At 40.5% G+C, this 15,824-nt stretch overlaps 1 protein-coding gene across 2 annotated transcripts in view; it reads right to left on the reverse strand.

The window, feature by feature from the left end:
• Window positions 1-15,824, reverse strand: part of COG5 (component of oligomeric golgi complex 5) — a 342,545-nt gene that overhangs the window by 309,233 nt on the left and 17,488 nt on the right. For both annotated transcript variants that reach the window (XM_033957896.1, XM_033957897.1), the window contains exons 2-3: window positions 8,486-8,625; window positions 7,322-7,379 (exon numbers count right to left, since the gene is read on the reverse strand). In XM_033957896.1, coding sequence (XP_033813787.1) covers window positions 7,322-7,379; window positions 8,486-8,625 — 198 coding nt within the window. The remainder of the gene's footprint in view (window positions 1-7,321; window positions 7,380-8,485; window positions 8,626-15,824) is intronic.

The following is a 15,824-nucleotide window of genomic DNA, read 5'->3' on the forward strand; positions in this document are numbered from 1 at the left end:
ATAGAGTGTGAGGATTCCTGCCGAGGCACTCGCAAAGAATCTGCTCCTTGTATAGAGTGTGAGGATTCCTGCCGAGGCACTCGCAAAGAATCTGCTCCTTGCTTCACATGCTTGGATACCCGACCAGACACTCGCAGAGACTCTGCTCCCTGCAAAGTGTGGAAGATCAGACTGAGGCAAAGGAAGTGACTTGACCTAGCGGGAGTCTGCTGAATGCCCAGGCTGGATAAGAGGAAGCGGCTTGGGTCCCATATTTGTAAGGAACTGAATAAACTGCTTCTCTAACATGGTCTGGAAAGAAGCCGGCAAGGATGGATCCGTGTCTGAAACCAGACCACCTGCTTTGGCTGGAGATTCCTTCAAGGTAATGTGAGTGTGCTTCGACCTGGGAGTCTTAGGCACTTTAATCACTACCGGTGGAACCGACTGCTGAGCTATCTGACCTGAGGAAACAGGGGAAGATACAGCAGATGTCATCTAAGAAAGAGCCGCTGCAAACGACGAAGGTCTGATGAGGCTCGAGGTGGAAGCAATAGGAGCAGGAGGAACCTCGGTAGGAGTTGAGGCCGAGAACACCTTCGAAGTCGAGGGATCAGTAGAAGATTCCATCTCGAAGAGCTTGTCCACCAAAATACAACGACGATTGAAAGCACGAGGCTGAAGCGTTTGGCAAGGCAGGCACGACCTGGGATGATGACTTAAGGCAGCGATAGTGTGGTTCCGTAAGAGAGATCGTGCGCTGACACTTGCTACACTTCTTGAAGCCCGTAGCAGGCCGGGACATAGAAGGAAAAATAGCCGCCGCAAGCTCGAAGCCCTCGGGCTGCGGCCTGGCCCGAAAAACGGACAGAAGAGGAAAAAAATTTTTTTTTTTACTGAAAATAAAAGAAATAAAATAAGAACAGCAATTCGAGAGGAAAAAAATACAAACCGCAGTTCAGAGAAAGCACAAGTAATAAAATTAAACACAGAGAGTCAAAGACAGACTTCTCGGCTCCGCAGAAAACTGAGAACTGAGGAGACGCGCCCTGCGCGGTGCGGGCGACTCGAAACTTCGAGTTTCTTCAAGCAAGTCTGCTTGTGAGGCGTTCGCATCCGGGCTCCGTTGATGACGTCACCCACATGTGAGAATACCTGCCTGCTTGTCCTGGGATAAATATAGATATAAAATTATTAACTGTAGTGTTTTACTCATAGCTCTCCAATTACTTCAGGTAATCTATGTTGCGATGAAAATTTTTATTTAAAATTCTTATCCTAATGTATCTATAGTTCTGCTTTTTCTAAGCAGGATTACTACCAGCAAAATGAAGTGAATGAAGGCACTAAGGTAACCTGTACACAGTGACATAAAGGCAGTTATATGGGGAAAAAAGAACTAATGATAAACAACAAATTTCTAGCATCACAGCCAACAATTTGGAGAGAAAAAATAAAAACACAATTCCAAGAAATGTTATATAACAATACACATGAAGGCTATAATGGGTGCCTAGGGACTATACAAGCAGAATACATATAAAGAGTTTCAAGGAGTAGAAGTTACCACAGCAACTGAGAATCGGGAGGTGTGCCAGACACAGGTCCAGAATTCAAAAATGTATTTATGTGGGAAGACTTGTAAAATATATACCCACTGAACTGTAACTACACACTTTCATGGAATGTTTAACCAGAACAGTCCACGAAGCTGTAGGATCCTTGAGCTAAGTAACAAAAATTATCTCCTTTTTTTAGGGGGGGGGGCATTACCCTAGCAATCTCAGAGAATACAAGTATCTTACAGTTTATAGACAAGGTATTCTGATGATGACAAAAATAACTGGAAGGCCCATTCCTATCCAGTTCTAGGACAATGGTTACAATTAATATAGCAGAGTTTGCATAATCAAGACCCTCTTTCTCCAAATTTTGGGTTAAATAAGGAAGTCTAATCGTAGATCAGTTCTGCATCAGACTTTGAGAATGATCAATTTTCCTTTTCACAAAACAAGGCAGACAGTACACTTCCCCCTCCCTATTTGCAGTTTCGACATTCGCAGTTTCGATTATTCGCAATCACGAGACTACAACAGGGAGTTCCTGTTGTAGTTTCTTGAGAACACGGGAACTCACAGCACGGCTCTGCACGGGGCAGGAGTGGCGGAAGATCGTTCTTGTCCTGCGTCACTGCTAGACCACCAGGTAAGGTCCAAGGTCTGGGGGTGGGTCAGAGCCGGCCCAAAAGTTATTTGCAAATTTTCCCTATTCGCGGGCCGCCTCTGCCCCTAACCCCCATGAATAGGGAGGGAGAAGTGTAAACCAGAGAAATAAACAGGCTACTGGAAAGCTAACCTTGTTAGTCCTTACTATCGACTGCTGCATTGGCTCCCGGTGGAAGCACGAGTGTTGTTCAAACTTTCGTGCATTTGTTTTAGGCTGGTTACCAAATTACCTTTTATCTCATGTTGTGTTATATAGTCCAACAAGGATAACTAGGAATTCCAATTTATTTGCCCATCCAAAAATTACTGGCTGCAGATATAAGACCTTTCTGGACAGGACTCTTGTATTTCAAGCAAGTAAGCAGCAGTCCTGGTGGGGTAATTGTATTAGAGGAGTTGTGTTGTTTTATGATGCATTTCGAAAAGTAATCAAGTCAAAGTTGTTTGACAAGTTTATTACCTAAATGAGGACATTACTGTTAACTAAAATTTTATACTGAATATTTTAGGAAAATGGCTGTATTTCAATTAATTGTATTTCGCTGATTGTCCAGTCTTCTTCTGTTGTAAACCGCCTAGAAATTGTTTGATAATGGCGGTAAAGAAGAATAAAGTTATGTTAGAAGACAAACAGATGTGTAGATTTTCTAGTAGATTCAGTCTTTGACATAGTCAGCAAGAGCAAAAGCACCAGCTCTGTAGGTTCTAGGGCACCCCCAATATTCTTTCTAGCACTACCCAGACATCAGAGCTGAAATAGCAACGTTGCACACCTGTAATAGGTATTCTCTGTGGACAGCAAGATACAACAGCCATATTTGTGGTTGATACTACAGCTGAATGCACCAATTGGCACTTGTCACAAAGCTCAGAAGACTTTTACTTCTAAGAATGCATGGTAGTTCCTGGCTCATGGTACCCATTTGAATCTCTTCAGTTATAATACAGAGCTAACTTCAACTGAGGATAGGGTAGGGTGCAATTATGTGGCTCTTGCATTCTGCTATCCACAGAAAACATGTTACAGTTGTGCAACATCACTTTCTCCATGGACAAGCAGGATGAACAGCCACCACACATGTGGAGATTCCCAAGCTGAAGATTGTAGCAGATAAAATTTAAATAAGTAACTCGGTAATATAAGGAGAAGGAAGTGAGTTGAAGTTCTCAAACAATAACAGAATTTCCTAAATCATTAGTATAAGAAACATCAGCAGGTGAAAGCTAATGTATATAGTAACGAGTAGGATATGAATGTGGACAGGATCAGACTGTTTGGCTAAAGAACTGAAATACAGAATGTAAATGTGATAGTGTGTTGGACTGCTATAATTTTATGAACAATTAGTTTTGATGTAATTTAGTTTGAGCATAACTGGCATAATTAGATTGTAAGCTTTTTGAGGAGGGACTGTTTCTTGCATGTTTATGTACAGCGCTGCATGCGTCTGGTAGCACTACAGAAATGATTAGTAGTAGTAGTAGTAGTAGATCTTGAAAAAATTGCAATATTTTTACTATTGTGAATGTAAAGGGTTGTGTTACTCACTCACACAACCTTTTACATTCGCAATAGTAAAAATACAAATCTGAAAAAAAAAAACTTATACATTTGAAAATATAAGCCTTTCTAGTTGCCAGCCTTCTGGAATGTAGGAGAAACAGACTGAACCTCAAAGAAGTGAACAGTCGCCACTCAAGGTCAATAATGCAGTAAGAAAGGAGAAAGGAAACTGTAAAGATATGTTCTGTGATGAGATGCTGCATCAAGGACAAAAGAATCAGAGATTAATGTGTAAATCGTTGAAAAGGGGAAAAACCAAGGCGTGTCAATACAGAGCGGTTAGGATGAGATGAGCTCTGTCTTGACAAATTCTGTGTTTTTGGTATGAATGGTATAAGTGGGAAGGTATATACATTACATTAGTGATTTCTATTCCGCCATTACCTTGAGGTTCAAGGCGGATATAGTAGATTTGTTGATCAGGAAGAAAGGAATACATCTTCAGGTATGGTGAGATTGGTGGGATGGCAGGGATGGCAAGAACAGAACATCTTGTATTTTTTTTTGGTTGCCAAGGCTAACAGGTCTAAGAACATAGGACTAAATTTTGATCTTCAGGGAGGTAAAGAACTATTAGAAAGATGCCATGCGACTGTGCAAAACACCAAATTTACAGTGCCTCCTGGCAAAGTGGAGAGGATCTGGTCTCTCCCTTATTATTGATGTAAAAGAACGTAATTTAATTGACCTTCTGGACTTGGAAAATGGAATTAGATAGCTGAAGTGTGCTGTAGATCACTGTCATTTGTAAACAATTTATGTGGAATGTTGGTTGTAGAACTATGTCCCTCAAGGCTGCAGATGAGATATATAGTGTCACCTGCTGCATTAAGGGGCATCGGTGATAAGTGTGATTGGAATGTGAAGTGAGTGGAAATATTTTCCTGTGAGGTAATCTGTATGTGTCCACCATGTTAAGAGTATGACATGTAACTGGTATGACTTGAAGACACTTTGCCAGATGATTGGGATGTTGGTTCAATCTTGTACATAAGGCCTATTGCAAGGGCCTCATGTTGAGACAGGAAATGACATGGTGTGGATAGATATAGCAGTCTAAGGAAAATGCTTCACAGAAGCTTGCAATATAGTCATTATGATTTGAAATAATGCGAGAATTTTCCACTCTATGAAGAAGCAGGAATGCTGTAGTTATAGGAGTAAATAGGTGTGCATCTATGAACTCTAGAGACTGAGAGGTTGCCAAACCAATTTGTTTGTAGTTTAGTAGAAATCTAAAGGACTGGATGAATTGAATTGTATACCACAAGAATGCTTAAACTTGCTAATGGGAGGGAGTGAAGATGCATTGTCAAAACCACAAACATGGCCTGCATCCAAAGTTGAGAAGTAACTACTAATATGCCTTTTGTGAAGATATGTGGAGCATAGGAAAGTTCGAAGGGAAGTGCTTTATACTGATAATGGCCAGAAAAACATTGAAAACAGAGGAATTTTCTGAATGAGGCATGAATGGTAATATGCACATGAACATCTGTAAAGTCTATAGAGACCAAGTAGATGTTTTGCCAGAGTAGAGAAAGAATAGTGGAGAGTGGGTTTATTTTGAAGTCTGCCTTCGTGACTGGGAATATGGAAGCAATTTGAATAGACTGCTAGGCTACTGCAACTAGGAGGATGTTTCCCTGTGCTATAAGTTTGGAGGAGAGTTTCAACATCATTTTGAAGAATCAGCAAATGTTGCTGAGAGGTGGACAAAACATGGAAGTCGAGGTGCTGGTAGACTGATGGAGTCTGTAATTGTTGTGTATGAAGAACAGGAGTCATGAGTGTGAGGTAAACTTTGTAGATTGATATTAAAGGTGAGACAACTTCCCTCCCACTGGATGCCTGAAATGAAGTGGGAGCAGTGGAGATGCAGTCAAAAATTAAGAGAAGGCTTTTGTTTTATTTGCAAAATTGACTTTTGAGATTTACTCTCTCTAAGACAGTGGCTCTCAACCCTATCCTAGGGGACCCCCCAGCCAGTCGGGTTTTCAAGATATCCCTAATAAATATGCATGAGAGAGATTTGAATATAATGGAAATGACAGGTATGCAAATCTCTCTCATGCATATTCATTAGGGATATCCTGAAAACCTGACTGGCTGAGGTATCCCCTAGGACAGGGTTTGAAAGGAAAATGTCCTAAAGGAGAATGAAATTAATTGTGCGTGAATATATATATATTCATATATATATATTCATATATATATATATATTCACACACACAAGCACATGTCATGCCAATTTGTCTAATGCACCCTGTGTTATTAATGAACTCATTGGAGAGAAGCTTAATATCTCTTCTTAAAAATTAAACAGAATGACACAAATTTACAAATCTTAGACATTGATAATAGAGAGCAACCTCAGACCACTTTTACTAGATGTTATGCATATCATCTCAGAATCAAATACCATGGCATTCATATATATATACATATATATATATATGAATATATATATATGAATATATATATATATGAATATATGAATATATATATATATTCATATATTCATATATATATTCATTCATATATTCATATATATATATTCATATATTCATATATATATATTCATATATTCATATATATATTCATATATATATATATATATATGAATGCCATGGTATTTGATTCTGAGATGATATGCATAACATCTAGTAAAAGTGGTCTGAGGTTGCTCTCTATTATCAATGTCTAAGATTTGTAAATTTGTGTCATTCTGTTTAATTTTTAAGAAGAGATATTAAGCTTCTCTCCAATGAGTTCATTAATAACACAGGGTGCATTAGACAAATTGGCATGGACATCTGTCTAATCCCAGAAGCACTGAGCCAAGCAAATCTATGTGCTACTATGGCAACAGGAGGAGTTATGGAAGTTGTATCTCATACGTCAAAAAAATAAAAAAAAAAATCAAGTATTTAGTAAGTGCATGTAAATCCTGAGCAGTTGCTTGGATGAACTTGATGGGTCAATTTTCCCACCGTGTGAAAAAGATTTTGGGATATGAGAAACTGATGAGCTGAAATTATAGTTTGCCTTTTGGAAAGACTATTTACCAACTGTGTCAAAGAGTCTGTGATCCTTTTCTAGAGAACTGAAGTAAGAGTAGGAGTTCTTAGAACTTTTAAGAGCAGAGTCAACTACAACTGATTGTTGAAGCTTGTTATGCCTAAGTGCTTGTTGTACCTCGTTGCTCGTGGATTGGTAAAGGTACCAACGATTTTGTAATCTATCGGCCTTGGGCAGGGGAGTTAGGAGTTGAGGAGTCCTTTAAGGGATCTGATCTGTGGGGGCAGTTGATTCCAGTGGCTTGGTTATTTGCCTTAATCCCTCCAATAGACAGCTACTCAATAGGAGAACCTTTCTGTTCTATGCCAGGTATAAATATCATTTTAGGATGAGAACTTACGTTTTGGTATTTTGCATAAAATAGGGTTTTTGGACATTTCACATAGGCATCCTAATGAAATTAGCCCTCGTGTGACTACTTTCTTGGACTCCCAAGGTTCTCTGTTTAATAATGATCATACCCATAATTTACCTTCCAAAGACTCAATCCCAGTTGCTTGAGCCAGCAAATCTTCATGTCTTGCAACTACCTGAAAAGTGATAAAATAAATGGTCATTTTCTACAATCTCTATTCTAAAATATATTATTTAATTTATCTGCTGAAGCCCTCTTATCAGCTGAATGGGGTAATTTTATAAAGAGACTTGGAGTACAATTATGCCTCACCTTATAAGGGTCATTCATTGAATCTTTCTGATAAAAGCTGGTGCAGCAGGAAATCCATTCAGTATGCTATTGCCCCAGATTCCTCTCAACTTAATCTGAAGATTTCCCAATTCAGTAGCATACCACTTTTTATCACACATGTACCACTTTTTTTTATTAGTACTGAATATATTAACATGCTATGACTATATTACATACCTTCCCCCACACCCCTCATTTCTGGTACTGGCATACTCACAAAGTAGACTTATGCAGGGAATCCTTAAACTCATTATATGCCTCTAGTACCCAAGACAAAAAGCTTAATACAAGCAACACAGACTTTCTGAACAAAATTAAAAATCATCAAGCAGGTAACACTTGGCACTCTCCTGGTCCCAATGGATCCAGAATCACTATAAAGCAACATTCCCCATATAGATGGCATCTACCTTAGATTAATCAATATAAACGAGAAACAAATGAATCAAATTTATCCTAACACACAGCTACTTCCATTTTGATAATAACATTTATGCATCTACAAATAATGGGTACTGCAATGGGCACCAAGATGACACAATATGCCAACCTTTCCATTTAAAAACCAGAAGAGATTTTTTTTTAATACATATCAAACTAAACCCTTTAATTATTTGAACTGAGGGAATAGAGCCTCTGAAACAATTTTACAAGGTTTAAATGAAAAGTAATGCCTCCATCTCCATAACTTTTGTTTAAATGAAGATGCTGTATGGATGAAAAATGAAAATAATGCTTGAAATTTGCTCTCATCTAGAATAGCCTTTCCAGCAAGAGTCCTCAACCAGAAGGAAGTCACTTTATCTGTTGCGCTGTTCACAAATTTCTAGGACTATCTAACTTTTTAATATTTTAATAGTTCATTCTGTTTTCACCAATGTGATTTAGTTTAAACTGATCAAATTCTGTTGAAAATGAAACATTTCATAATAGTACATATGTATTTACCTGTAAGTGAAGTTCTTTGTCCAGCTGGCTAATCCCTTGAGCAAGTTTTGCTAACTGTTCCGCTATTACTGCCTGATGAATTGATTGAGAAGTGTATGCCTTTACATCAAAGTCTTCTCTTAAAAACTCAATATAACATTCTGCAAAAAGAGAAAAACACCACACTCATTTTTCATAATAGTTCATGTCTACAAAGTGTGAGATTTTCAAAATTAATTTTTCACATTTTTAATAAAATGTATTTATATCACAGAGTAACAGCAAAGCAGTATCAACCAACAAATTAAGATATTCATCAAAGAAAGACTGTCAAAAGGCTAGAAAACAAAATTTATATTATTTTTGGTTTACCTCCTCTAAAGAGCTCTTACAAATCACAACTTGATAGCAACAGATTTTCGGGCCAAAGAAATGGCCCCAAAATGGGTCTCATCTCTATCATCTATATTTGGGTCATTGTCGTCCCCCCCCCCACCCCTACCACCCCTCCTGGACTTGTTGCAGGCCTCTGCTGGGCCTGGTGGGTTGGGCCAAGACAGGAGGGATCCCTCCCGTCTCCTGTACCTGCTGACTATCAATTTTCTTTACCTCCCTCCTGCCTCTCCCAGCATACCTTTTTGAATCCCTGATGGTCCAGTGGTGTACTGGGCAGGAGTGAGCTTTCTGCACTCCTGCCCCGTGCTGAGCCCCTCCTTGAATGGCCATCTTGAGTTCTCACGGCTCAGTGTACCGAGCATAAGTGAGCTTTCACACTCCTGCCTGGGCAAGAATCTTAAGCTCTGCCCGTTACTGTTCTTAGGTTCCAACTACTGAAGTCTCCATCAAAGCTCACTCCAGTCCATCTACACCTTCCCAGCCGTTGAAGTCCTCCCCAGCCCATCCTCTCCCAAATGGCCATATAATAATAATAATAATAATAACAGCTTTTATACCGCAATACCGTGAAGTTCTATGCGGTTTACAAAAGATTAAGCAAAGGTACAAATTGACTGACTTCAAGAGGGGAAGAAGAAAGAGAAGTAAAGTAATTAGACAGGAAATTCATTGTTGAGGAGAAAAGTGATCAAAAGGACAGTAGGTTGCTATTGAGAGGAAAGAGATAAGTGGATCAGTTGTCAAGATGTTTTAGGAACAGTCTGCCCAGTACTGGCCTTAGTTCTACTATATTTATTATTATTTTCTGATTCTAGATCCTCTGTGTTCATCCCATACTTTTTTGAACTCCGTCACTGTTTTCCTCTCCACCACCTCTCTCGGGAGCGCATTCCAGGCATCCACCACCCTCTCCGTAAAGAAGAATTTCCTTACATTGCTCTTGAGTCTCCCACCCCTCAACCTCAAATTATGTCCTCTGGTTTTTACCATTTTCCTTTCTCTGGAAAAGATTTTGTTCTACTTTAATACCTTTCAAGTATTTGAACATCTGAATCATATCTCTCCTGTCCCTCCTTTCCTCTAAGGTATACATATTCAGGGCTTCCAGTCTCTCCTCATACGTCTTTTGTCGCAAACCTCCTATCATTTTTGTCGCCCTCTTCTGGACCACTTCAAGCCTTTTTTGTGTCCTTCGCCAGATACGGTCTCCAAAACTGAACACAATACTCCAAGTGGGGCCTCACCAACGACCTGTACAGGGGCATCAACACCTTCGTTCTTCTACTGGTTACGCCTCTCTTTATACAGCCCACCATACTACTGGCAACAGCCACCACCTTGTCACAATGTTTTTTCGCCTTTAGATCTTTGGACACTATCACCCCAAGGTCCTTCTCCCCATCCATGCATATCAGCTTCTCACCTCCCAGCATATACAGTTCCTTCTGATTATTAATCCCCAAATGCATTACTCTGCATTTCTTTGCATTGAATTTTAGTTGCCAGGCTTTAGACCGTTCCTCTAACTTTTGCAGATCCTTTTTCATATTTTCCACTCCCTCTTCGGTGTCTACTCTGTTACAAATCGTGGTATCATCCGCAAAAAGGCAAACTTTTCCTTCTAACCTTTCAGCAATGTGACTCACAAACATATTGAACAGGATCGGCCCCAGCACCAAACCCTGAGGGACCCCACTATTCACCTTTCCTTCCTCCGAGTGACTTCCATTAACCACCACCCTCTGGTGTCTGTCCGTCAACCAGTTTCTAATCCAGTTTTCCACTTGGGGTCCTAACTTGAGCCCTTCAAGTTTGTTTAAGAGCCTCCTATGAGGAACTGTGTCAAAGGCTTTGCTGAAATCTAAGTTAATTACATTTAGCATATGTCCTCGATCCATTTCTCTGTTCACACAATCAAAAAATTCAATCAGATTCATTTGGCACGATTTACCTTTAGTAAAACCATGTTGCCTCGGATCCTGTAACCCATTAGATTCTAGGAAGTTCACTATTCTTTCTTTCAGCAACACTTCTATTATTTTTCCCAACAACTGAAGTGAGGCTTACCGGCCTGTAGTTTCCCGCTTCATCCCCGTGACCACTTTTGTGATTAGGGACCACATCCGCTCTTCTCCAGTCCCCAGGAGCTTGCTTACAAATAGATACATGTAATTTTGCAAGAAATATATGGGTGATATTGAGCTCATGATGGTCAGAATTCTTAAAACGCCAGCCACTGCAGACTTTTACCCAGATATTCAGTGCTGGTGTCAATTTTCTTGGGACTGACAGACAAGGGGGGTCTTACCAGTTCTTAAATAAAGCATCTCTCATGACCTAATATACTGTATAGGTACTTTACTAATACCTTCCAAATGATTGTATCAAAGGAGCTCAAAATGTTCTGAGCAAGGTTCTTCCTCTATCTTAATTTAAATGGGTAAAGCCTGACCCATTTGTCTCATAAAGCCAGTAAAAGATATGCTTTCTGGAAAAGACTTACACCTTTGAGATGGTAGAGAAGGGTCAGAAGATATGCCATAAATTCTTATGCCGACTAGTTTAGTAGTTCCTCATCTGAATGGTTGGAATATCTAAATCAGAATCCTCAAAAACTCTCTCCTAGGTGAATCAGGAAGAAGGCAGACAGAAGAGCATCAACTGTGTATCGACGAGAGTCGAGGAATAGGTCCGTGCTAACCCCGATGATTCACATCGAGTGGGGGTACGTGATCTTGTCCACAGTCGATGTCTTAATATATCCTTGAGCTGGGTTGAGGAAGGCATGGATGTCTTTAAAGCCTTTGAAGACTGCATCTGCAGTAGCTTCCAGAGCTCACAAGAATACAGTAATTTTTGTTCATGGCTCGGCAGAAGCATAGGAAAATAGCTCCTGCCCTGCTTCAGCACTAGACCACCAGGTAAGGTGTGGAGAGTTCTGGGAGGCAGGAGGAAGTGGGTCAAAGACGGCCCTAAAAATTATTTGTGATTTTTCCATATTCGTGGCTTGGCTTTGCCCCTAATCCCCGCAAATATAGAAGGAGAAGCGTACCGTTAAACAAGATATGAGGAACTAATCCAAGTTACAAGGTTGCAGCAAACTACTCCAGGTGCAAAGTGAAAGTATAGTCAGTTACCACATGTATTAAAGGCTTAGGAGAAAAGCTAGTCTTTCACCTGCTTTCTGGAATTCCCAGAAAGAAGAAAATATTAATATACTTTTCACTTTAACTGAGATTCAATAGTGTTTCACTTATTTAATCAGTCTCAAGCAGAGGACTAATAAACTGTTATTAAACAGCATGGACAATTAATATGAAAGATTAAAACTACAACAGCAGGCACGTAAAAAAAAAGTATTTCACTCAGAAACAATTACGGTAGCACTGTACATTAGCCTATTTCTAGAATTTGTCTTTGTGACAATCTCCCAGTCCTCTGTCACTAGGTTGAGTGCAAACTCAAATCACTGTTAAAACCTTCTGTTAAAACCTTCCTCACAGCTATTAGCTGCTTTCTCAACTGAAAACAGTGAATTCCTATTCAGCTTGGTTTCTTGCTAGGTAGAACCAACTGATTTTTAATGGCTTTTCTCAGTCAGCTAGTTGATGCTACTGCCACAGAATGAGTTAATCTCCTTCAGTTGTCAGCCAGCAGCTACTACTGCACTGCCATCTGCTGGTCAGTTCAGCATTTATGACAAGGAGAAATTTGTTCATTCATACCTGATAATTTTCTTTCCTTAATTCCTGCTAGACCAGTCCAGATTGACAAATTATGCTACAATATGCCAGCCTACCAGAAGATGGAGGCAGAGACCTGAGCTTTCCAGTAACATCACCAATATAAGGTCCAGCTTTGAATCAGCCAGTGAACTACTGCCAAAATCAAAGCTCAAGATGAAAGAGAATTTAGAAAAGAAACATACCATCTGTTAAAACAAACCATTAAGGGATATCTCTGCTAAAATGAGAAAGTACTATGCTGAAGTAGCTGAGACCAAGCATCAAAAATGAGAACATATGCTCACCATCTTTCCAGATGGGTTACAGGCTTAGTTTAGCAGGAATCAAAGAAAGAAAACAGAAACATAGCAGGTAAGAAAAAATTTATCCTTCCGTTTCATCCTGCTAGACTCCAGACTGAGGGATGCAACCAAGCTGCAGAACTGTAGACAGGAGGAAGAGAAGGTTCTCTACAATACCACTTTACCAAAAGCCCCATCCTCTTTTGCCCAGATGGCAACCCTGCAGCGTTTACTAAAAGAATGTGACAATGACGATGTTGCCACCCTATAAATATCTGCCAGGGCAATGGCCAATACTTCGAGGATAATCGGCAGAAAAAAAAGATGAAATGTCTCTGTATAGATAATTGGCAAAGCCACAGCTTGAATACTGTGTTCTGTTTTAGAAGGCCAGTAAGGATATAAAGAGGCAATAGACTCTAGAGGAAAGCAATCAAATGGCAGAGTGTTTCCACCAGAAGGCATAGATGAGACTTGAGTCACTAAATACTGTGTTTCCCTGAAAATAAATTAGTGTCTTATATTCATTTGGAGCCCAAAAAAGGCATTAGGTCTTATTTTCGGGGTATGCACATGATCATCTCTCCCTCACCCTAATTCTTCCTCTTTCATAAGAACATAAGCAATGCCTCCACTGGGTCAGACCTGAGGTCCATCGTGCCCAGCAGCCCGCTCATGCGGCAGCCCAACAGGTCCAGGAACTGTGCAGTAATCCTCTATCTATACCCCTCTATCCCTTTTACCAGCAGGAAATTGTCCAATTTTTTCTTGAACCCCAGTACCGTACTCTGCCCTATTACGCCCTCTGGAAGCGCATTCCAGGTGTCCACCACACGTTGGGTAAAGAAAAATTTCTTAGCATTCGTTTTGAATCTGTCCCCTTTCAACTTTTCCGAATGCCCTCTTGTTCTCCTATTTTTTGAAAGTTTGAAGAATCTGTCCCTCTCTACTCTCTCTATGCCCTTCATGATCTTGTAAGTCTCTATCATATCCCCTGTAAGTCTCCTCTTCTCCAGGGAAAAGAGTCCCAGTTTCTCCAATCTCTCAGCATATGAAAGGTTTTCCATACCTTTTATCAGACGTGTCGTTCTCCTCTGAACCCTCTCGAGTAACGCCATATCTTTCTTAAGGTACGGCGACCAATATTGGACGCAGTACTCCAGATGCGGACGCACCATCGCCCGATACAACGGCAGGATAACTTCTTTCGTTCTGGTAGTGATACCCTTCTTGATTATACCTAGCATTCTATTCGCTCTCTTTGCGGCCGCTGAGCACTGTGCCGTCGGCTTCATTGTCATGTCCACCATTACCCCCAAGTCCCTTTCTTGGGTACTCTCCTTCAATAACATCCCTCCCATCGTATATCTGTACCTCGGGTTTCTGCTTCCCACATGTAGTACTTTACATTTCTCAACGTTGAACTTCAACTGCCATCTCGTCATCCATTCCCCTAGCTTGTTCAAGTCCCTTTGCAATTCTTCGCAGTCCTCTTTAGTCCGAGCTCCACTAAATAGTTTGGTGTCGTTCGCAAATTTTATTATCTCACACTTAGTCCCTGTTTCTAGGTCATTTATAAATATATTAAATAGCAGCAGTCCAAGCACCGAGCCCTGTGGGACACCACTCGTGACCCTCCTCCAGTCCGAGTAGTGACCCTTCACTCCTACCCTCCGTTTCCTACCCGCCAACCAGTTTCCGATCCATCTATGTATGTCTCCTTCCACCCCATGATTCTTCAGTTTCCGGAGTAGGCGTTCATGGGGCACCTTGTCAAAGGCTTTTTGGAAATCTAGATATATGATGTCTATGGGGTCTCCTCTGTCTATCTGTTTGTTAATTCCTTCGTTAGGCACAATCTCCCCTTGCAGAAACCATGTTGGCTGGTTATCAGAAGTTTGTTTCTTTCAAAATGTTCATCAATGTTGTCTTTTATCAGTGCTTACACCATTTTCCCCGGAACGGACATCAGACTCACTGGTCTGTAGTTTCCCGGGTCACCTCTTGATCCCTTTTTAAAGATGGGCGTATCGTTGGCTATCCTCCAATCCTCCGGGATCACATCTGTTTTCAGTGATAGATTTGCAAATTTGCTGCAGTAGTTCTGCTATCTCCTCCTTTAGTTCCTTCAGAACCCTTGGATTTTTCTAGCTGCCTGCGTACGTCTTCAAGGCTCACTTCCATGGTTGTTAATTTTTCTGCTTGATCTCCATTGAAGATTTGCTCGGGTTCCGGTATGTTGGATGTGTCTTCATTTGTAAATACAGACGGAAAGAACACGTTAAGTCTTTCTGCTACTTCTTTCTCCTCCTTCACCACTCCCTTCCTGTCTCTGTCGTCCAGCGGTCCCACCTCCTCCCTAACCGGCTGCTTCCCTTTAACATATCTAAAGAACGGTTTGAAATTTTGTGCTTCCCTGGCTAGCCTCTCTTCATACTCTTTTGGCTTTTCGAACCACACAGTGACATTCTTTTTGATACTTCCTGTGCTCTTTTCAGTTCCCCTCAGTTTTGTCCTTTTTCCATTTCTTGAATGAATTTTTCTTATTTCCTATCGCTTCCTTCATTATTTTAGTTATCCACGCCGGGTCTTTTGTTCGACTCTTTTTGCACCCCTTTCTGAATCTGGGGAAATACAGATTTTGTGCCTTGCTCACCGTGTCCTTGAAAAAAGACCGGGCATGTTCTACTGTTTGCCATTTCTTGGAAGTGTTCCCAAGTTTCTTCCTTACCATTTCCATCATTGCTTCGTAGTTTCCTTTCCTGAAGCTGAAAGTTGTCGCTATGGTTCTCTTTCTTTTCGGTATTCCTACTTCAACCTTGAACTTGATTATATTATGATTGCTGTTTCCCAACGGTCCCACTACTTCCACTTCCTTTGCAGGTCCCCTTAACCCATTTAGGATTAGATCCAGAATGGCATTTCCTCTCGTTGGTT

Source organism: Geotrypetes seraphini, chromosome 9 (genome assembly GCF_902459505.1).
Source record: "Geotrypetes seraphini chromosome 9, aGeoSer1.1, whole genome shotgun sequence".
Taxonomy (NCBI): Eukaryota; Metazoa; Chordata; class Amphibia; order Gymnophiona; family Dermophiidae; genus Geotrypetes; species Geotrypetes seraphini.